Source organism: Esox lucius, chromosome 24, assembly GCF_011004845.1.
Source record: "Esox lucius isolate fEsoLuc1 chromosome 24, fEsoLuc1.pri, whole genome shotgun sequence".
NCBI lineage: Eukaryota > Metazoa > Chordata > Actinopteri > Esociformes > Esocidae > Esox > Esox lucius.
In genome coordinates, this window is record NC_047592.1 from 24,379,669 (window position 1) to 24,404,553 (window position 24,885).

The window sequence follows — 24,885 nt, forward strand, 5'->3', positions numbered from 1 at the left end:
GTCCTTCTCTCCCGCCCGTCCTTAACTGCACCTGCCGGACCTCTTGTCCGCCCCAGGATTTCTATCTAATAACAGCCGCCGGTCCTTCTCTCCCGCCCGTCCTTAACTGCACCTGCCGGACCTCTTGTCCGCCCCAGGATTTCTATCTAATAACAGCCGCCGGTCCTTCTCTCCCGCCCGTCCTTAACTGCACCTGCCGGACCTCTTGTCGGCCCCAGGATTTCTATCTAATATCAGCCGCCGGCCCTTCTCTTTCTCTCGTCCGTCCTTGGCTACACCTGCCGGACTTCTTGTCCGCCCCAGGAATTTCTATCTAATCTCAGCCGCCGGCCCTTCTCTTTCTCTCGTCCGTCCTTGGCTACACCTGCCGGACTTCTTGTCCGCCCCAGGAATTTTATCTAATAACGACTTATTTACAATGTTATAACATGTGATGAATTGGATCCAAAAGTTCCATGTGCCTTTAACAAAACTGTATTCTTTCAAGGTTCATTAAATTTGGGAAGACCAGTGCTAGATGTCCCACCATAGAGTCATGTGATCTGAATTACACAAACATTTTAACTAAAAGCAAAATTGCTTACCTTTGTTGTGGCCACCGTTTGTGTAACTCAGTCCAATTCCTCCCAGGCAGTTCAGTCAAGCACCTCTGTCTCTGTCCAACTCCTGGCTGGCTCGCCAATTATGTCGTGGAAAACCCAAGTCCACAACGACTAAAATAAAGAGCACTTCAACTCAGAAACTTGTGAATCCAATCGACTTTAATGAAAGATCATACAAGAATGACAGACATTAAAGCCAGGTCCTTCTGCAGATACACCCCCTCCTTACTGAGCTCAGGACCGTGGCTTTTATACAAAAACTTCTACCCAGAACGCCATCTGACCATCTTTTAGGAGTCCCCTGAGGTGGGGCCCTCTTCCTTGTTCTCTGTATGTTCTTTAATTAAGATGTGCTTACTCTTGACAAACTTATGGTTCATTTTTGGGTCGCCCCTCCAATGAACTCACAACCGTCGTAAATTTTCAGGTTCGCAACTGTCCGTGTGCCGGACATGTACAGAACTTATCCTTTTAGGGAGTCTTCCTGTGGCGACCCCTGGGTCAACATGTGCACACCTCATGGTAAGGGCCCGGCTCACTGTTCAACTGCGTGGGTGGGTGGAATATGTCACGTGGGAGTTTGCTGCCGGTATGTCTGGGCTTTACATTGGTAACCTTTCTTAGGCAGCAGTGTATTAGAAGCTTGAACTTAAACATGTATAATGATATATTCATAAACTTAAACTTAAACATGTATAATGATATATTCATAAACTTAAACTTAAACATGCATAATGATATATTCATAATTCGTGGGATTATAAGCGAATAGATAGAAATTCTCTCACAGGCTTAAGGAGATAATAGTCCCATGTCCTGCCTGTCTTAAGGAGATAATAGTCCCATGTCCTGCCTGTCTTAAGGAGATAATAGTCCCATGTCCTGCCTGTCTTAAGGAGATAATAGTCCCATGTCCTGCCTGTCTTAAGGAGATAATAGTCCCATGTCCTGCCTGTCTTAAGGAGATAATAGTCCCATGTCCTGCCTGTCTTAAGGAGATAATAGTCCCATGTCCTGCCTGTCTTAAGGAGATAATAGTCCCATGTCCTGCCTGTCTTAAGGAGATAATAGTCCCATGTCCTGCCAGTCTTAAGGAGATAATAGTCCCATGTCCTGCCTGTCTTAAGGAGATAATAGTCCCATGTCCTGCCGGTCTTAAGGAATCATTTGGAAGACGTCTCTGTGTCCTCCACGGCCTTTGTCAGTTGTTCCTTTGAGGTCATCAAATGAGTCCTTTTCAGATGAGTAGACAGAGCTGACTGCGACTTCATACAGAGAGGACACATGAGCACATGTTTGTTTGGTTTCCTGAAAGAGAGGGGGGTAAATTATAAATTAATTCCTTACTTACTAACTGAAGGTACATTGAACATTAACAAAAAACATTGTATCCTGAAAATAACCATAAGACTTACTTTTTTCCACTGGCAGAAGACACCTTGAAGATCTGTGTAGCAGTTGAATGTCCTCCTGGAGTCAATGAAATATACTGTGCTGAGTTCAGTGCAGTGCAGCTACTTAAGGGATTGCCTGGAACCAAAGGCAGGCCTATGTGTTAATGGCCTTTGTTTCAGGGGGTTGGGTTAAACTGGCTAAGGGAAAATCTTGGCTACATTCATATCATTATGAAACACTTCAATTACAAATAAGTAGCCATTTTACTCTTACTCCTTAGTACCTACTGTGTAATTTGAACTTTCAATGAACTTTCTATGACATGTAGAAGATAAAGATCATAAAAACAGAGAAATCACATTCACACCTATCATATCTGAAGCAACCATCACACAGACATGGGGTATACTGGTCAAAACAGCTAGAACAGGCCAGAAACCACAAAACTGGGCTTAAATATCTGGACTCACAGATTAAGGAGGACTTGGTCCTATTTTTTAATAATTCAAAGTAGTTCAAAATGTACAGTGAACATTAACAACAACCACTGGATCCAGAAAATTACCCAAGACTTACCTTTTTCCACTGGCAGAAGACACCTTGAAGATCTGTGTCGCAGTTGAATGTCCTCCTGGAGTCAATGAAATATACTGTGCTGAGTTCAGTGCAGCTACTTAAGGGATTGCCTGGAACCAAAGGCAGGCCTATGTGTTAATGGCCTTTGTTTCCGGGGGTTGGGTTAAACTGGCTAAGGGAAAATCTTGGCAACATTCATATCATTACGAAACACTTCAATTCAAAATAAGTAGCCATTTTACTCTTAATTTCAATGGACTTTCTGAAGCAAACATCACACCAACATATACCTTAATGTGGTGAAGTCCACTCTCTTCATGTTAATGACATTTCATTGTATTGACATGAAGAGAGTGTGTAATGTGGGGGTCAGGGCTGGGTGCCTCTGTATGGTATGTATGTATCTTTTATTTTGGTCCTCTGGATCAGAGCGTTGCCTATATAGGGGACCAGAGCCAGGGCAGTTCCCAACCTCCTATACCCAGGAGAGAGTTGTACTATGTGGGGTCAGGCCTGAGTGCCTGTGTATGGAGGTCACCAGGCCCTGTGTATGGAGGTCACCAGGCCCTGTGTATGGAGGTCACCAGGCCCTGGCCCCCTGTGATTATTCTCCATGACCAGAGTATAACCTATATAGGGGCACATGTAGAGGACCAAATGTAGGGTCTGCAGCATGGCACTGTGTGCCCTTCTTCCAGAATCAGAGTGTTGCCTGTATAGGGCACCAGAGCCAGGGCCATGCCCAGCCTCCTGTGCCCAGGGAGAGTGTGTTGTGTGGGGGTCAGGAATGGGTGCCTGTGTATGGAGGTCACCTGGCCCTGGCCCCATTTTTTTGTCCTCTGGATCAGAGTGTTGCCTATATAGGGGACCAGAGCCAGGGCCATGTCAGAGGTGTGCTTTTCTGTAAGGAGGTCCCCAGGCCCAGGCACCATTGTATGTTCCAGATAAACAGAGAGCTGAAAGTATGTTACCTAAGGACTTTCATAAAATTGGAATGGTGTTCCTAGGATAATGGTAGAAATTGTTGTGACTGACAGCCCCAATTGCCAATTCGCTTCTCCAAATCAAACTATTACCGCCTCTCAGAAATGAACCATACACCCCACAGAACTGTGTGTGGTTGGCTTTGAAAGCTGCAAATGCCCTTAATATTCTGCCAGTGGAATGGAGCTTGTGTGTCATTCAGAACTCCCAGGGGAGGGTGTGGTAAGAGCAATTCAGAGAGGCAAACGTGACCAACATTTTGAATGACCATGAATTATGAAAATAGTTCAGTCTCCAGAAAATGAACCATAGAATAATTTTCTGTTCCCCATGAATAGAGTGCTAACTACATAGTGTTGTGTGAATAGGGGACCAGAGCCAGGGCAATGTCCAGGCTCCTGTGACCAGGAGAGAGTTTCCTATGTGGGGGTCAGAGCTGGGCCCCTCTATATTGAGGTCACCAGGCCCCGGCCCCATTTTATAAGCCTGGGAGGAACCTTGATATTCTCACTAGCCTGCCATGACCTGTATTGTCCTTACCAGCCTTATAGGAACATTAATACTCTTACCTGCCTGCTAGGGAACCTAATATGCTAACCAGCCTGGGAGGAAATCTGTTATTCTTACCAGCCTGCTAAGAACCTAAGTATTCTTACCAGCAAGGCTGTTATTCTTAACAGCCAAAGAAATATGCTAAAAACGGATGCCATTCTTTTCAATTCAAGAGCAACAGCCATTTTGTAAATAATGGTCAAATATAATTCTTACCACCCAAATAAGCCAAAATAGAGCTCACATTGAATGTCTATTCTAACAGATTCTCTGTGTCTTGATTGCACAGCTGTGGCATGTGTAGTTTTGAAGATATAATCCAAAAACAGCGGCCATTCTGTTCAACTCAAGAGCATCAGCCATTTTTAAAGAATGATCAAAAATTGTTATCACTGCCCAAAGAAGGAAAAATAGGACTCAAATTGAAGGTCTGATCTGCTACTTTCCAATGGTGTAAAGCTTAAATCAGATGCATTAATATTATCTAAGAAAATGTCCTAAAAGTCTCTCACCACCTGTGTTTCAGGCCTCAAAATCTCAAGCTGAAGGACTAACGGGCTGAAAATGTCATGGTGCGGTGAGCAGCAGCGCCACCGTGCCATATTTCCACAAGTTCCCATTTTCTCACGAACACATCCCGGACTGTCACATGTTTCCCATCTTCCACACCAGGTCCCAATCTAGCTCGTTTGTATGTGTATATATGTTTCCCCTCTGCTCCCCACATTGTGGATCATTGTTGCTGTCGCTGTCATTGTTGCTGTTTGTAGGTTAATCGGTGAGTGTTGTTTAATGTACTGTTTGAATGTTTATTGTTAAGACGCATGTTGCGCACTTTTATTTCATTCAGTCATTAGTATTGTTTTCCGTTCGTGTTTGGTTTGTTTGTTGTTTTAATAAAACCAACGAACGTGATATCTGCCTGCGCCTGGTTCCCTCCAACACTACACCATGACGAGTCGTTACAGAATGATCCACCGCAACTGGAGCCAGCAGGCAGCCCCTCCAGAGAGGGTGTATACGTGGAGGGGCGATTGGGGGTCTGACTCCCTCTCATCGGACGATGATGAAGCGGTCTATGAGAGAGTGGAGGAGGATCCCCTTGGGGAGCAGTGCTGGGGGTTGCCCCAAGATGGGTTCGGGGTGCCGCTGTGGGGCATGGACCAGTATGGAGTGGTCAAGCCCCTCACCAAAGAACAAGGGGAGCTGGTGAAGGGTCTCCTGCAGGACATGCAGGAGGCAGGAGGGTCAGGACGTAGGCGAGGCCGGAGGAAGAAGAGGGCGAGGTGCCCAACGCTCGGTCCGAGGTCCCCCCAGGAAAATTTTAGGGGGGGGCTGAGTGGGTGCCCGGGGGAAGTCCCGACGGCGCCCCCTCTATGTCCGGTGCCTCCTCGACCCCGTGCAGGCTGGCCAGGCTGTAGGCTGGCAATTAGGCGCACACCGCTTCCTGCTCCGCGGCCTTCCGCCGCCCCTGTCCCTGCGCCACGGCGCCGATTGCCCACTGCTGCTTTGGAGCAGCAGCCAGCGCCTCCTACCTGCCAGCAGCGGCAGTCAGCGCCCCCTGCTGCATTGGAGCAGCAGCCAGCGCCTCCTACCTGCCAGCAGCGGCAGTCAGCGCCCCCTGCTGCATTGGAGCAGCAGCCAGCGCCTCCTGAGGCCGAGGAGGAGTGGCCTGCACCGCCTGAGGCCGAGGAGGAGTGGCCTGCACCGCCTGAGGCCGAGGAGGAGTGGCCTGCACCGCCTGAGGCCGAGGAGGAGTGGCCTGCACCGCCTGAGGCCGAGGAGGAGTGGCCTGCACCGCCTGAGGCCGAGGAGGAGTGGCCTGCACCGCCTGAGGCCGAGGAGGAGTGGCCTGCACCGCCTGAGGCCGAGGAGGAGTGGCCTGCACCGCCTGAGGCCGAGGAGGAGTGGCCTGCACCGCCTGAGGCCGAGGAGGAGTGGCCTGCACCGCCTGAGGCCACCGGGGTTTGGCTGCCACCGCCCTCTCCTGTCCCGGCCGCCCCGGCGCCTCCTTCGGCTCTTCCGGCTACCGACCCTCCTTCGGCTCTTCCGGCTACCGACCCTCCTTCGGCTCTTCCGGCTACCGACCCACCGTCGGCTCTTCCGGCTACCGACCCACCGTCGGCTCTTCCGGCTACCGACCCACCGTCGGCTCTTCCGGCTACCGACCCACCGTCGGCTCTTCCGGCTACCGACCCACCGTCGGCTCTTCCGGCTACCGACCCACCGTCGGCTCTTCCGGCTACCGACCCACCGTCGGCTCTTCCGGCTACCGACCCACCGTCGGCTCTTCCGGCTACCGACCCACCGTCGGCTCTTCCGGCTACCGACCCACCGTCGGCTCTTCCGGCTACCGACCCACCGTCGGCTCTTCCGGCTACCGACCCACCGTCGGCTCTTCCGGCTACCGACCCTCCTTCGGCTCTTCCGGCTACCGACCCTCCTTCGGCTCTCCCGGCCTCCGACCCTCCGCCGGCCACCGACCCTCCGTCGGCTCTCCCGGCCTCTGACCCTCCGCCGGCCACCGACCCTCCGTCGGCTCTCCCGGCCTCTGACCCTCCGCCGGCCACCGACCCTCCGTCGGCTCTCCCGGCTCCTGACCCTCCGCCGGCTCCTGATCTTCGGCCGGTTCTGCCTCCCCGGCCTGTCCCGACGGCTCCGCCACCCTGGTTAGTCTCGGCTGTTCCGCCCCCTCGGCGGGTTTGTGCCGATGGGGGTACTGTGCTGCCCCGCCCCCCCTCCCTTGGGCTGGGGTTCGTCTTGGCCCGTCCGGTGGCCGGGCCTTTGGGGGGGGGTACTGTCATGGTGCGGTGAGCAGCAGCGCCACCGTGCCATATTTCCACAAGTTCCCATTTTCTCACGAACACATCCCGGACTGTCACATGTTTCCCATCTTCCACACCAGGTCCCAATCTAGCTCGTTTGTATGTGTATATATGTTTCCCCTCTGCTCCCCACATTGTGGATCATTGTTGCTGTCGCTGTCATTGTTGCTGTTTGTAGGTTAATCGGTGAGTGTTGTTTAATGTACTGTTTGAATGTTTATTGTTAAGACGCATGTTGCGCACTTTTATTTCATTCAGTCATTAGTATTGTTTTCCGTTCGTGTTTGGTTTGTTTGTTGTTTTAATAAAACCAACGAACGTGAAATCTGCCTGCGCCTGGTTCCCTCCAACACTACACCATGACGAGTCGTTACAGAAAAGTAATTAATTAAAGAGTCGTATTACGAAAATAATGCATGGCCTCACTACATTTCATCCTTCTGAACACAATACAGTTTATTACAATTTTTCTAAATCAACACATGCTCTGTAAAAAGCATACATCTAACCCAAAGAAGAAAATATTCATAGAAATCAAGAAATGACCCAACAGCCAAACAAATGCCACTATGGTCTCCTGGCGGGTAGCCAGACGCGTGCATACAAAACATGTGGCCGTCAGACCTCCGTGGGCATTTTTTATAATTTCCGGGCAGTTATCATGGCACTCCATCAAATCCCTTGAAAGTCTAAGAAATCCTAAGAGATGCGCGTACGCACCCGTAAACGGTCCCTTAAGTCTTGTATTTCACTTAGTCAGACACGTGAGGAGTGGAGCCGCATTCATAAAAGTGGTTCTGGCACCATGTTAAAAATTATGGGACCCGTGTCGCCTAACTTGAACAGTGCCAGAAAGACTCATGAAATTCCTAGAGATCGTCTCTCCTACCTCGGTCATGTTTAATCTTTCATGTCCTAGCCCATCTTTCTCCAATCTCGGTCAAGTTTAATCTTTCTTGTCCGAGCCGTTCTTTTGCCATTCAAGGTCGCTGCTCTCCTACACTCTTTGGATGGAAATGGTAGAAGATACTGAACGCGCGGACCATTCTTCGCAAACGAAAAAGGCTCTAACATTTCATTCTAATTCTCTGCTCTCACGGTGCACCGTCCTATGGTTGCCTGTCATGTATAATCTACTTAATCAGTGTCAATCTGCGTTTGTCATACCTGCTCCAGAGCCCAGACAATCGTTTTAAAAACAGGATATGAAAACAACTCTGGATACAGCCTACATGTTGTTTTATCTGAGGTCTGGGAATTAGTTCAACTTATACTTATAGTATATGAATTTATTTTTCTATGGCCAGTATGTCAAAACCATGTCAAAGATCGCTGTCGATTGTCCTAGATTTGGATATGGCCTACAGGTCATCTCTATGGCCATGACCAGGTATTTCGAGTCCTTTTGTGGAATGTTCTATTGCTCTCCTCTCTGTCATCATATCAATTAATTCCTTTTTAGTTCCTCCTATTTAAAAAAAATACTATCAGTAAACAATGATTATTAAATCAAATATAATTGTAAGCAACCATGGGACAGGGTTCTCCTGTGACATGGTGAGCATAGGGAAGCAATCATAACAACACTAAGCATATGGCAGCAGAAATAATCATTTTCATATATTTTTTTACTTTGGTCAGCCATATTGTCCGGCATCTTGTATTATTTGTCTTAGTCATATCTATTAGTCACATATATGCCGTTGGCCTGGTCAAACAGACCATCAAACAGCATCATGCTTTGGGGCTGTTTTTCTTCAGATAGAACCAGGGCCTTAGTCAGGGTGGAGGCAATTATGAACAGTTCCAAATACCAGGCAATTTTGGCACAGAACTTTCAGGAGTCCGTTAGAAAGTTGATGAAGAGGAAGTTCACTTTTCAGCCCGACAACGACCCAAAACACACATCCAAATCCACAAAAGCATGGCTTCACCATGCTTTTGGAATGGCCCAGCCAGAGCCCAGACCTGAATTCAATTCAACATCTGTGGGGTGATCTGAAGAGGGCTGTGCACAGATGATGTCCTCGCAATCTGACAGATTTGGAGCGCTTTTGCAAAGAAGAGTGGGCAAATATTGTCACGTCAAGATGTGCCATGCTAATAGACTCCTACCCAAAAAGACTGAGTGCTGTAATAAAATCAAAAGGTGCTTCAACAAAGTATTAGTTTAAGGGTTTGCAACCAGGTTTTGTCCTCAAAGATTTCAGTTTGTTTTTCAATTGAATTGTTCACATTATAGGTCACATTAAAGGTGGAAAAAGTTCTGACATGATTTATCTTTGTCTCATTCTGGCATTTAAACAGGGGTGTGTAGACTTTTTATATCCACTGTATATATAAGTATTTGATACACTGCCCATTTTGCAGGTTTTCCTACTTACAAATCATGTAGAGATCTCACCTCGTAGGGCACCAATGATCATGAGGAAGGGGAGGGATCAGCCCAGAACTACACGACAGGACCTGGTCAGAGAGCTGGGACCACAGTCTCAAAGAAAACCGTTAGTAACACAGTGCACGCAAGGTCCCCCTGCTCAAGCCAGCGCATGTCCAGGCCCATCTGAAGTTTGCCAATGACCATCTGAATGATCCAGAGGAGGAATGGGAGAAGGTCATGTGGTCTGATGAGACAAAAATAGAGCTTTTTGGGCTAAACTCCACTCGCTGTGTTTGGAGGAAGAAGGATGAGTACAACCCCAAGAACACCATCCCAACCGTGAAGCATGGAGGTGGAAACATCATTCTTTGGGGATGCTTTTCTGCAAAGGGGAAAGGACGACTGCACTGTATTGAGGGGAGGATGGATGGGGCCATGTATCGCGAGATCTTGGCCAACAACCTTCTTCCCTAAGTAAGAGTATTGAAGATGGGTCGTGGCTGGGTCTTCCAGCATGACAATGACCCGAAACACACAGCCAGGGCAACTAAGGAGTGGCTCCGTAAGAAGCATCTCAAGGTCCTGGAGTGGCCTAGCCAGTCTCCACACCTGAACACAATAGAAAATCTTTGGAGGGAGCTGAAAGTCCGTATTGCCCAGCAACAGCCCCAAAACCTGAAGGATCTGGAGAAGGTCTGTATGGAGGAGTGGGCCAAAATCCCTGCTGCAGTGTGGGCAAACCTGGTCAAAAACTACATGAAACGTATGATCTCTGTATTTGCAAACGAAGGTTTCTGTACCAAATATTAAGATCTGCTTTTCTGATGTATCAAATACTTATGTCATGCAATAAAATGCAAATTCATTATTAAAAAAAAATCATACAATGTGATTTTGTGGATTTTTGTTTTAGATTCTGCCACTCACAGTTGAAGAGTACCTATGATAAAAATGAATGACTTCTACATGCTTTGTAAGTGGGAAAACCTGCAAAATGGCCAGTGTATCAAATACTTGTTCTCCTCACTGTAGCTACACTACAGTAGCAAACTTGAAACAGTTGCCAGGTTTACAAGTGACCTAACACAGCACCATGAAAACAATGTTACTAAGTAGCCAGCTATTTTGACAGATAGAAAATCTGCATGCATTTGAATGCTGACTTAATCTAGGGTGACCAAACATCCCGGTTTGCACGGGATTGTCCCGGTTTTTAGCTAGGTGTCCCGGGTCCAGACAAATATCTGTAAAACACTTAAATGTCCTGGTTTTCGACAGTCACCACCAAATTGTCCCGGTTTTCACCAAAAATAAAATAGGAATAATAATACTGTTATGTTTCCACATACGAGTTAGAGCCAAACAAACAACTGTGTACATATATATATATAGCTCCAGAAAATATTAAGAGACTACTGCTCTTTTTTCTTTCGGGTCCAAAAAAGTTGAACAGGAAAGTTTTGAGTGAGGACCAGAAGCGTTCAATTTGCAGTGGTCTCTTAATTTGAACCCTTCTGTTCCTCATTCAAAACCTTTTTGACTTTTTTGGAAAGGAAAGAAAAAGGTGCTGTGTTCTCTTAATCTACACACCGACTGATTACTGCCGTACATTTAGATTTTGGTCTTAGCTGTAAATATGCTGTGATCACTGTACATTTCATTGTATTCTGTAACATTTATTCTTTAGTATTTTCATTAAAAGAGAGCAAATGTTTCGGCTCAGTGATATTTTGACCTAGGCTTGTGTTGTCTTTTTATATAACTAGCTATTCAGACAGTTACCAAGCACAAATATGAATACCTGTTAATATGAGAATTCCTCATGTTGTAATATCATGTTGTCATATACTATTTGTGTGACAATTCTTTTCACTGACTACACTGGTATTTTATAAATATGTTGTTAAACCCATGATTGAAATCTTTATTTTGCTACATTCATTTAGTCTTGGCGACACTCACAGCGATGTTCAGACGTTGCACATGTTAATCACTCACAGTGACATTCAGATGCTGCACATGTTAATCACTCACAGCGACGTTCAGACACTGCACATGTTAATCACTCAAAGTGACATTCAGACGTTGCACATGTTAATCACTCAAAGTGACATTCAGACGTTGCACATGTTAATCACTCAGAGTGACATTCAGATGCTGCACATGTTAATCACTCACAGCAACGTTCAGACAATGCACATGTTAATCACTCACAGCGACGTTCAGACACTGCACATGTTAATCACTCAAAGTGACATTCAGACGTTGCACATGTTAATCACTCAAAGTGACATTCAGACGCTGCACATGTTAATCACTCACAGCGATGTTCAGATGCTGCACATGTTAATCACTCACAGCGACGTTCAGACACTGCACACGTTAATCACTCACAGCGACGTTCAGACACTGCACACGTTAATCACTCACAGCGACGTTCAGACGTTGCACATGTTAATCACACACAGCGACGTTCAGACGTTGCACATGTTAATCACTCATGGCCGCGTTCAGACACTGCACATGTTAATCACACACAGCGACGTTCAGACGTTGCACATGTGAATCAGTCACAGCGACGTTCAGACGTTGCACATGTTAATCAGTCACAGCGACGTTCAGACGTTGCACATGTTAATCACTCACAGCGACGTTCAGACGTTGCACATGTTAATCACTCACAGCGACGTTCAGATGTTGCACATGTTAATCACTCACAGCGACGTTCAGACGTTGCACACGTTAATCACTCACAGCGACGTTCAGACACTGCACACGTTAATCACTCACAGCGACGTTCAGACGCTGCACATGTTAATCACTCACAGCGACGTTCAGACGCTGCACATGTTAATCACTCACAGCGACGTTCAGACGTTGCACATGTTAATCACTCACAGCGACGTTCAGACGTTGCACATGTTAATCACTCACAGCGACGTTCAGACGTTGCACATGTTAATCATTCACAGCGACGTTCAGACGCTGCACATGTTAATCACTCACAGTGACGTTCAGACGCTGCACATGTTAATCACTCACAGCGACGTTCAGACGTTGCACATGTTAATCACTCACAGTGACGTTCAGACGCTGCACATGTTAATCACTCACAGTGACGTTCAGACGCTGCACATGTTAATCACTCACAGCGACGTTCAGACGCTGCACATGTTAATCACTCATGGCTGCGTTCAGACACTGCACATGTTAATCACACACAGCGACGTTCAGACACTGCACATGTTAATCACTCAAAGTGACATTCAGACGTTGCACATGTTAATCACTCAAAGTGACATTCAGACGCTGCACATGTTAATCACTCACAGCGATGTTCAGATGCTGCACATGTTAATCACTCACAGCGACGTTCAGACACTGCACACGTTAATCACTCACAGCGACGTTCAGACACTGCACACGTTAATCACTCACAGCGACGTTCAGACGTTGCACATGTTAATCACACACAGCGACGTTCAGACGTTGCACATGTTAATCACTCATGGCCGCGTTCAGACACTGCACATGTTAATCACACACAGCGACGTTCAGACGTTGCACATGTGAATCAGTCACAGCGACGTTCAGACGTTGCACATGTTAATCAGTCACAGCGACGTTCAGACGTTGCACATGTTAATCACTCACAGCGACGTTCAGACGTTGCACATGTTAATCACTCACAGCGACGTTCAGATGTTGCACATGTTAATCACTCACAGCGACGTTCAGACGTTGCACACGTTAATCACTCACAGCGACGTTCAGACACTGCACACGTTAATCACTCACAGCGACGTTCAGACGCTGCACATGTTAATCACTCACAGCGACGTTCAGACGCTGCACATGTTAATCACTCACAGCGACGTTCAGACGTTGCACATGTTAATCACTCACAGCGACGTTCAGACGTTGCACATGTTAATCACTCACAGCGACGTTCAGACGTTGCACATGTTAATCATTCACAGCGACGTTCAGACGCTGCACATGTTAATCACTCACAGTGACGTTCAGACGCTGCACATGTTAATCACTCACAGCGACGTTCAGACGTTGCACATGTTAATCACTCACAGTGACGTTCAGACGCTGCACATGTTAATCACTCACAGTGACGTTCAGACGCTGCACATGTTAATCACTCACAGCGACGTTCAGACGCTGCACATGTTAATCACTCATGGCTGCGTTCAGACACTGCACATGTTAATCACACACAGCGACGTTCAGACGTTGCACATGTTAATCACTCACAGCGACGTTCAGACGTTGCACATGTTAATCACTCACAGCGACGTTCAGACGTTGCACATGTTAATCAGTCACGGCCGCCTAAGAAATGCTGACAACGTCTATGAGGGGTGATTTATGCATTTAATAGGCCTAGGGAAGCACCTGATATGACTCAACAAGTCACTTAACGTCTGAACAGCGCCTTAAAATGACATATTAAATGAACACAGTCCATAAATTGAGATATCCATGAGGGAATTATCATTAATAACACAACAATGCTTTCCGCTGTCGAGCGCAAATATTAGAGATATTCACCAATAACGAATCACCTAAACAACACACTCAGGGTTGCAGTATCACAGGTAGATCACCTGATGTTTATTGAGGGTTATGAGGGTTTTAATGTCGACTTCCTTGAGTTATCCCACATTTAATCCCACCTTTAAAATATATTAATGTATGTATCAAATGTAGGCCAATCATTTTATTGCCTTGTGCTCTGATGCCTGCATAACCACACATTACTCAGGTTATATAGTCCAGACTAGTAATAAACAATGATTTCTTCAATGTGTATTACTCAACGGCGTAGGTTTGAACTGTATATTGGAGGGGTCAGGGTCAACTGATCCCAGGATTTTCACTATATTACAGGGGGCCAGGGGAGTCACAATGACTTGCTCCAACCCTGCTCCAGAGATACTGTCCTGGTCGTTTTCATTCCAACCCCATGTATATGCAGCCTTCACTGACTGTTTAATTATTTGAAAGTGTGCTAAATTAGGGTTGGAGTGAAAACAAAATAGTATCTCCAGCAGCAGAGTTGGAGACCCCTGGCTTATGCTATTGGGAAAACAAAGGGAACATAATATTTTGTTTGATTTTGAGGTATATGTGTAGGTAATTGTCTTACTGAAATAGCCAAACTCTTCACTCATGGAATACAAATGGAATTAGGAAATGTAAACTTGTACATGTGTGCATGCAAAATAAACACTTGGTCACAAATAAACCCAATGATTACTTTGAAAGTTACAATTTTTAACTGTAATAGTGATCCATGAGTGATGAAAGACACAGATCTCCAATTCGATATCAATTATGGCTTTAATATGCGCGCTACTCAAAATCGCAGTACTTCCAACTCGTTGCCCTTATTCCCGCGAACGTTTTACTCTACCTCTTAGGACCGCGTAGGGCCTCTGCAGTTGCGCAACAGCACCTGAATACAAAAGACATTCACTTTATGACACATAGTCAAACTTACCCACTATGTCTACATACAAAACAAATACATCGGCTAAAGTGTTTTCACAATGCACTACATTAATATTATATTAATATTATTATCCTATACTTGGGTGAATGGGGGATACATGGGCTAGTCAATTGATCAGATCATGATATTTTGGTTAAGCAGATTAAGTCAAAAAATTATGATTCGTTTGCCTTTTAAGGGTAGAATAACGATTGACCTCTGCATACAAGGACCAAAAATATATATTTTCGAAGAGCACCGGATTCCTCATATTCCTCACCTATTCAGTAGATGGCGGTATATGCACCTAAGCTTTTTGATAGAGCAAGTAGACGGAGATGCGCACATTTTGCAGCTGAATGGCGTTTGTCTACGTCGCCCGCCATTGAGGAAGACCTAATCCTTTTCATTTTTAAAAAACACGATCACATATCGGATTATAATGTCATACCTTACGTACACATTTGTACTTAGTTTATGCTATAATCAAATTGCGCCAACCGTGGTTCCTGCTAGTCCTGAAGACAATATTGCAAATGCTACGAAGTCTCCCGTGTACGACCATTTTATGTATTTTGCTTATGGCAGTAATTTGTTGAGAGAACGACTGCAGGTGAACAATCCATCAGCAGTTTTTGTTTCAACTGGCAGTTTGAAGGTATGGTTCAGTACGTAGCCTTAAAAGCCTTTGTTTTGTTGTAAATATGTTTTACAGTTAGAACCCATTGCCACTAGGTTGTCGCCAGTGTTACCAGTATGAACTGTTAATGCTTTTACTAATTCATGTGTAACGTTTATTGTAAATATAATACTGTATTTGCAGGATTGGGTCATTACATTTGGATCCTGGAATAAAGAGTTGAACAACTCCTGGCATGGTGGGGTTGCTACAATCGAGGAATCCAAAGGAGACGTGGTCTGGGGAGTAGTCTGGAGAATGGACAAAGACAATCTCATTACTTTGGACAGGTAGTTATTATACAGTTTTGGGAATATATTCATATATTCTTAAACGTTTTATTGCAATGGAATTTCCGCTGTTGTAACAAAATTAAAACGCTTAGCTTGAAAGGTTTGTTTACATTGTAAGTGCAGCTAATGCTCTGGCTTACATGTCAAAGTTCTTAATGGGGCAAATTACCATTGCACAACGACTTAATGTAACAGTATAAACAACGACACATTTGTATCATAAACACACACGATCTCCTAAATACAATCTCCTCTAAAATTCATTTCCACTCCTCTATAATTAATCAGCACTCAAATCAAATAGCTTTTTTTATTAGCCATATGTAAAAACATTAGTCTAAACTGTTGCATTTTATCAAGCTACAATAGGCATAAACACAAACATGAACACAGTTTCCTGTAGAAATAGCTAAGAAAGCATGCTTTATCAGCAAGGGAGATCTGAATATGCAACTAGCTTATTCATACTAGCTACAACTAAGATTGTGCAACTCAATTAACCAGAAAAAGAACCAGGCAAGCGTAGGTCAGCTGGCCCACCATTAGTAGTGATGAATATTGTTGGCCTCAATGGATTGGAACCTGGGTCTCACACACAAGAAGCTGCATCTTTAACCACTACACCAGAGAGCAATACGTTTGTCTACTGTCGGTAGGCCTATAACGTCTCGACATTGGATCATTTTTTCACGCATTAACATCACGCTAAGTTTGAATATTTCGCTAGACACCATAAAGCATTGTGTTAAACTGACTAACGTTTCTTATTAAGTTTAGCTCCACCAGAAATAGCATCAATGAAATGTATGGCTTTTGCCCCTGGGTGTTTTAACAGCTTATTACCCAGTAATAGGCTTACTAGTGTCTACTAACTTACTACTTGGAATAGTCAAAAGAATTGAGCAATTGCTAGTGAGACTGAAAATGAACTTTACACTGCCCAATCAATTTCATTTCATGGCACAACATTTGTTTTTCATTTGTGAATGACATTGATACAATAACTATCAATGTGTACTTAAAAAATGCACCAGAAATAGTTGCAACATAACTGCAAACAGTTTTATTTTAGGCTTGCTATTATGTTGCTACTGTGTGGATGTAACCAGCAAAGTTTTTGTCTAACTAGAACAAATCCTATTGACAAGGCTTGAATGCAGGACCTCTGGCTTAACTGGCCCGCGTCTCTAACCACTACGCTATTTAACAAGGGTCGGCCAGTCATTCATTCAGTAAAATAATTCGCTCTTCTTGGCCGGCTCCGCTTACGCGGTCTGACAAAAATAATATACATTTTAAAACTAGTATCAAAGAACTGCCTCATAATTTCATTTGAGAATTGTTAGGCTAGTTCACAATTTAATTAACATTTCCACTGTTAGACTTTGAGTTGGTGTCTTTGAAACAAGGTCATTTGCAACATAAATAAAAGTTTTCAAATATTTTAGTAGATTTAGTCAAAATCCTGACTGCCTCAAAATTCCGACTCCACTTAGCATCATATTATATATTATTATATATAATATATTACTATTCCAAAATAATATTATATTATCCTTTTGGAATAGAATATCCTTTTAAAAAGTTGCCAGAATTTGGCTTCTCAGGCCTACTTACAAACTATTCTGTGGAGGACTCCATAAGCAAACTTGCAATCTATTACATAATATTATTTGCTTCCCCTTAAAGCATGATGGTCAGGACTTTGTTTTACACAAAAAGGGATGTTAAAAACTGAACAGCTTCTATATAGTGTTGAGTAATTCCAAGTGAGTGGACATTATCTTAAATACTGATGATGTTGTAAATATTTTAACCAGTGGAAAACTTTTTGCAATCTACAGTGCCTTCAGTAACTATTCAGACCCCTTCACTTTTTCCACATTTTGTTATGTTATAGACTTAATTGATAATAGATCATTTTGGCCAACAATCTACACATAATACACCTTACGACACAGCAAAACACTATTTTAGAAATGTGTAATAATTTATTGAAAATAAAAAAACTGAATATCTCACACTGCTCAAAAAAATTAAGGGAACACTTTAATCACACATTGGGTCACGATGAACGAAATATATTATAGATCAAAATCTTGACTGTACATTGTGTAATTCATGGAGAACAAAATAACATAATAACGGTCAATGGAAACCAAAATCACCAACCAATTGCGGGTTGGATTCAAACTCGCATCGAAAATGTTAAGTAAACAATTGAAATCACAGGCTGTTCCAATTTGTGTGAATTTCATCACGGCAACTCATAATGTGTCTCAGTAGTGTGTATGGACCCCATGTACCTGAATGTACTCCCAACAACATCTGGGCATGCTCCTGATGAGACAGTGGATGGTGTACTACTGGATCTCTTCCCAGACCTGGATCAGGGCATCAGTGAGCTCCTGGACAGTCTGTGGCGCAACTTGCGGTTGTGTTGTTGGATGCATGACACAATGTCCTAGAGGTTCTCAATTGGATTCAGGTCTGGGGAACATGAGGGCCAGTCAATGTGAACTGCCTACACTGTGACCACATGAGGCCGGCATTGTCCTGCACCAGGAGGAACCCAGGACCCACTGCACCAGTGTAAGGTCTGACAATGGGTCTGAGGATTTCATTCCAGTACCTAACAGCAGTCAGGGTACCGTTGGCTAGGACATGGAGGTCTGTGTGACCCTCCAAGGATATGCCTCCCCAGACCATCACTGACCCACCTGCCAAACCGGTCATGCTGGATGATGCAGGCAGCATAATGTTCACCACGGCGTCTCCAGACTCTTTCACATCTGTCCCGTGCTCAGTGTGAACCTGCTCTTATCTGTGAAGAGAACAGTGTACCAGTGGCAGACCTGCTAGTTCTGGTGTTCTTTGGCAAATGCCAATCAAGCTGCACAGTGCTGGGCTGTGAGCACAGGTCCCACTAGAGTACGTCAGGCCCTCATGCCACATGAAGTCTGTTTCTGACAGTTTGGTCAGAAACGTGTACACCAGTAGCCTGCTGGAGGTCATTTTGTAGGGCTCTGGCAGTGATCCTGCTGTTCCTCCTTGCACAAAAGAGCAGATAGCAGTCATGCTACTGGGTTGATGCCCTTCTACGGTCCTGTCCAGCTCGCCTTGTGTAACGGCCCGTCTGCTGGTATCGCCTCCATGCTCTTGAGACTGAACTATATGTGCCATCTGGGCTGCATTTACTGCCTCATGCTACCAGGAGTGACAAGGACACCAGCAAATTGCAAAACTAGAGAAGAAGGAAGGAAGGATAAGGAGAGAGCAATTGTCTGTGGGCACCACCTGCAAAACCATTCCCTTTTTGGAGTCGTCTTGCTGTTGCCTCTGTTTTCAGTGTGTACCAGTGTGTAACTGGACAGATTGATAACCCTGAAGTTTAATTCACTGGCATTTATACTGATTATGTGTACCGTTAATGTTTTTGAGCAGTATAATTAGACCCTTTTAAGAAGCACATTTAGCAGTGATCACTGTCTTGGATATGCCTCCACCAGCTAGGCACATCAGGGTTTGGTTAGTTCATCCTGTTCTTCCTTGTAGGTCCTCTCAAGCTGTCGGATTGGATTGGGAGTTTCAGAGAACTGCGATCTTCTGGTCTCCCCACAGATGTTCATGATGGGGTGCAAGTTCAGGCTTTACAGTCTAAGAGAAGCACTTGGCGTTCAGGCCTAATAAGTTGATTTTGGTCTCAGTAGACCAGAGAATAATTTACTCAGGAGTGGCCTCTGTCAAGCATAAAACCCTTACTGATGTGCTGCAGACATGGTTGTCCTTTTGGCAGGTTCTTTCATCTCTGCAGTGAAACTCTGAAGCTATGTGAGTGGCCCCCATGACCTGCCTGACCAAGGCCCTTCTTGCCCTCTTAATTTTGGTCAGCACTAGGAAGTGTTTTGGCGGTTGCAAACGTAATACATTTCAGTGTTGAAGCCCACTGTGCTCAGAGGTCTACAAGAAGTTACTTCAATCAATCACATTTATTGTATTAAACAGAAACTTGATATGCAACACAACCAGGAGGACTTTGGACTTGGTAGTCCTGAGGTGTGATCCAAGCGCTCATGTCCATCTAAGTTTAAACTGGCCAGGACACAAGGAAAGTTAGAGAACGCATTCCTTGGATTAACACAGGGGACTGACTCAGCTCCCCGGACACAATTATATGGTATAGCAGCATAAAACCTCAGGGCTGAGACAGGGGCGTCCAGTGATACTGTGGCCCACCAGGCAGGAAGTAACTCCTCTCCCACATGGACTTCATGGCTTGCTCAGACATGCACTGTGAAGAGTGGGATCTTACGTAGACACGTGGGTGCTTTTCCATACAGAATGTTTTTCGAAAACTGTAGAGAATAGCATGAATTCACTTCATGTCAACAGCGTTTCTGAGGAACGAGCAACCCATAACTGTCCTTTCCTGTGTGTCCAACAGACAGGAGGGAGTGGGAATGGGACTGTACAGTCCACTCAACGTCACTGTGAACACTGATGCTGGAGAGGTTCTCTGTAGAACCTATAAGATGAACAACTTCACAGCTCATCTTACATCGCCTCCATACAAGCAGGTTTGTAACTTTATCAGCTTAGTGCAAAAACAATGGTTAGAAAATGTTTTTTTCTGTAGCAAGTTTGAGGAATATCCCGTTGCCACTTACAACTACATGAACGCAGCAGTGACTACAGGAGAAAAGACTGGTATATATTTACTTGTTTTTTTTTTATGCACACACACTTTGGCCTCTTATATAAAGTAAAAGTTTTCACTTTGTTGCACAGGTTGTGTGTCTTGGAGCCAAACAGAATGGCTTGCCTCTGGATTACATCAAAAAGCTGGAGGCTGTGGAAACCAATGGCTACAGCGGTCCCTCCATTTTAGATGACATTACTGCTTTGAAAACTGCCAAGAAAGATGACGTGGAGATGTTACCGGAAAAAGTACAATAATAGAAAAAAACCACAACATTTATTAATGAAGAAAATTCTACAAGATATTAAATTGGTCAGGGGATGGTGGCCTAATGGTCAGGAGTGTTGTGCCAGTTAACAAAGTTTGCTCATTGTAATCCCTGAGTCAGCTAGTTGAAACAACCCTGTCATTCTGTCCCAGACTAAGACGTTACCTTAACTGCTCCGTAGTCATTGCTGCCGAATATAATTGATTTACAAGTTGGGATTTTTCAATTGGAAAGCGATTTTAGATTAATGGTCATGTAATAAAAGTAGTTCTTTCAACAAATTGAAAAGAGTTGTTTTCTAGATAATAAGATAATTACTGCACAACATATCCCTTTGTCAGAATTTTACAATACAAAAAAGTTATATCACAGGAATGTGTGGGGTTTTGGGTGAATTACCCCTTTACTCATTAAGCCCATCGAATTATACAATAAACAAGGCAAGGACAAGATTAGAGATACTCTTTCTTACAGTAATTGCATGATGGGAAGTTTCTAAGACAACTGAACTTGTGAGTTAAAAGTAGCTTCACAGGCTATTTGCATTTTAGTAATTTCACCGATACTTAAATCCTGAGCAATTAGGGCTCAGTCCCTTGCTCAAGGGCAGAACAACAAATTTCCCACATTGTCATCTCAGGGGTTCAAACCAGCCACCTTTAATTAACTGGACCTAGCGCTTTAACCCGGGGTGGGTGAACTAAAGCCCAAGGACTGAAATCAGCTGATTCAATCTCATCTGCAGTAGGTTTGAGAATAGAAAAATGTCTTTTTGGGATGTTAACAAAACACTTCAGCCAAATAAAAAAACACCTAAGACTTGATTAATATTATGTAGAAACTATGAACTAAATATTTGTTGAAATTCAAAATCTGAATGTGACACTCAAGCCAAAAGCAGGATGGATCACAAATCCTTCCCTTGTTTCCATCCTTTCAGCCAAGATGGATTATTCCAGCAAAAGTCAAGGTTTGAGTCAAGAGGTATGAAATGTTTAGGGTAAAATGGTAGCAGCTGTTGATGGGCAAAATGTGATTATTTTTTTGGACTGAAATCAGTGAAACCACCTACAAAAACACATATTAGATAAACACTTTGTTTTGTTACCTCATTTTTCCTGAATTTAGATTTTAAATTCAGGAAGAAAAAGGTAACAAAATAATGATGACATGTTGTAGATTCAAACAGTTTTTCTGACAATGAACCCTTTGCTTCAAAACATTTTGCTTCATGGCCCAATGTTGCAGGCCTCACATGTTGTGTGATTAACATAGACAAGTTACTGTATGGGGTGGCTACTGTATGTCCACAGATGTAAGATGGCACTGCCTTCAATATTATGGAATAAATATACAACATATTATATGGAATTCATAATGATATTTGAGGAAGAAAGGTGTGTTTGCAAGCGCTCTGCCCAAAGTAATACATTATATTCAATTCCACCGCCAGCCATGTGATTCTGTATGCTGAGACAACCTTTGTTAATATGGCAGCAGAGCAGTTTATAGGGAATCAACTGGGGGTTGGGGGGGCATTCAATCCTCGTGGACAATGCCCTTTTTTCAGTGTGGATGTGACCCAGTAGTCACCTAATGCTGCATATTATTCCAGACTGCTCAACTGTCTCATAGAAACATTTGCTGGGTACGATCTGGATAGGTTGCAGGAAAGACTTGATTTTAAAATGTTGACAAAGGAAGGGGCCGAGAGGCTAGAGGATGTTGTGTACTGGGGTATATGAAAATTAAACAGTTCATTAGATCCCCTTTTACCTAGTGGGGAAAAGAATTGTACTGTACCATCAATGTACAAACAACAATATTGATGAAAATATTTGTCAAACAACTATATTTAAATTGCAGACTAAACTGACTAAATAGATCCAGAGGAGGAGGATTTTGGAAAAGGAGCTTTTAAGTGTTTTTGTTGATCCAATCAAAAGCATGCCTGGGCATTTGCAGAATTGTTTGCCTTTCTCATTTTAATGTTCAAATGCTTTTATTGGTGAAAAATGTCATGCCCAGGTCATTCCAGAATCACCTCAGATTTGTCTCTAAATTGGCAGCGACAGAGTGACTGGATTCATTAAGGCCATTCCCCCGGTAAAATTAGGTGGAAGCCGGGCCACTCGGCCATGTGCTGGCCCGTGTCAATGGAAATGGACTTCAGGGTAAAACACCAATGTTTGGCACCAGTGGAAACGAGGCATTGGAGGCACTTTAAAGATCACGTACTGTAGACTCAAGACGAAATACGTTTCCACTGGCAAACACAGCGTTTGCAACCACAAGTTGACGGAAAAATACTACAAATATCAAAACATCTGAAAGCGCTTCATCACAATTTATACTCACAGGTAAAATCTGTGGTGTGGTGCCTGGAGAAGTGGGTATACCCTAAATCAGTGTTTCTCAACCCTGCTCATAGGTACCCCGCTGGCCTGCATGTTTTAGGTCTCTCCCTGCTCTGTCACACCAGATTCAAATGCTCAGCTTATCAAGTCTTTCATGAGCTACCTCAGGTACAGGTGCTGGTCATAAAATTAGAATATCATCAAAAAGTTGATTTATTTCAGTAATTCCATTCAAAAAGTGAAACTTGTGTAATGTATACATTCATTCCACACAGACTGATATATTTCAAGTGTTTATTTCTTTTAATTTTGATGATTATAACTGGCAACTAATGAAAACCCCAAATTCAGTATCTCAGAAAATTTGAATATTGTGAAAAGGTTCAATATTGAAGACACCTGGTGCCACACTCTAATCAGCTAATTAACCCAAAACACCTGCAAAGGCCTTTAAATGGTCTCTCAGTCTAGTTCTGTAGGCTACACAATCATGGGGAAGAGAGCTGACTTCACAGCTGTCCAAAAGCTGACCATTGACACCCAAAAGGGTATTTCAGGGTCAGGTTGTTCTTCAACAGAAAACTTAAATGATGCTTCTTCTTTAGGGTGAAATCATAATTCTGCTTTCCTCAGGTAAGTAAAGTGTCTTTTCAATCTTACTTTACTGGGGCCGTAGCCCACGGCCATTCCAGCTGTAAGTCATTCAAACGTCTAGTGGTGTATCCAGCCTTCCGTATTCCTCGCTGGAAATGATATTGGAGCGGTCTGGTCCTTCCCCGAACGCACAACCCGCAGCTTGCCTCACCTAAAAAGAAACCCACTAACTGTGTCTCTAGTCCTTAAACCCAACAGGTCTACAGACCCTGATCTGTCTCAGGTGTGGGGGAATGTCATGTTTTGAGGGGTGGAGTTCCCGACTCCACCAGCAGATGGAGCCATAGTTGTTCATGGTTGCAGCCATCTCAGGGGAATGTAGCACCCTTCCAGGACACAGCCTCTCGTGACATCACAATATATATATACACATACACAAATTACAGTCAGACTGGACAAGCTTTTTATGATCAATACAAACCAGGGCTACAATATTCTGGTAACCTTCCCAAATATCCAAGCCCCACACTGGCCAGACTCCCTACATGCATCAATGAGCCTTGCCGCCCATGACCCTGTCGCCAGTTCAGAACAACAAATACAGCCAATAACGACTTAAAACAGACCAAAAGTGATTCTCATAGACTGCATGGTTAAACTGATCCATAGGACATCAAACACAAATAAGTCTGCAGCAACACAAATACATCAGATGTCTTCTGTCTGAATACTCAACAAATGACCTTGCAGTTTCGACTCAATATTATTTGTAACAGTCAGACTTATTTACCAATGATACTGTAGATTGCGTTTTTGATCTTAAGCCTTTATATGGACATGTTAATGGTTTTGACAAAAGAAACCAAATAATGACAATAATGATGATGGTTGTATTTTTTTCAACAGACTTTTTAGTTTTTTGTTGTGGGTACATTTGAAATACAGTATGCATATAGACATAGCAATGTTATTAGATTCAACTTTATTGTCATTGAACAAGTACAGTACAACGAAATGCAGTTTGCATCTAACAAAAAGTGCAAATAGAAGAGGGCAGAAAATTATTAAAAGTATTAAGTATTATGTGCTTTTTAAGGCACAAAACCTGCACTCCTGAAAAATTGAAATTTGTAAAATGGTCTCATGAGTAATCCTTCATTTACTACATCCGGATG

General features: G+C 43.9%; 1 protein-coding gene and 1 long non-coding RNA gene across 2 annotated transcripts; one reads left to right on the top strand and one right to left on the bottom strand.

Annotated features, from left to right (window-relative positions):
• Positions 1-1,381: 1,381 nt before the first annotated feature.
• LOC117593930 lies at positions 1,382-23,145 on the bottom strand. The gene is made up of 4 exons (XR_004575391.1): positions 23,118-23,145; positions 2,574-2,683; positions 2,018-2,132; positions 1,382-1,910 (listed from the first exon to the last, which is right to left on the bottom strand). It is a non-coding gene; the product is annotated as an uncharacterized LOC117593930 (long non-coding RNA).
• On the top strand, positions 15,161-21,032 carry LOC105009435 (gamma-glutamylcyclotransferase). The gene is given in 4 exon segments (NM_001310862.1): positions 15,161-15,478; positions 15,644-15,789; positions 20,237-20,369; positions 20,581-21,032. Coding segments are annotated over 4 exon segments (663 nt in total). The 5' UTR covers positions 15,161-15,262; the 3' UTR covers positions 20,749-21,032.
• Positions 23,146-24,885: the final 1,740 nt, after the last annotated feature.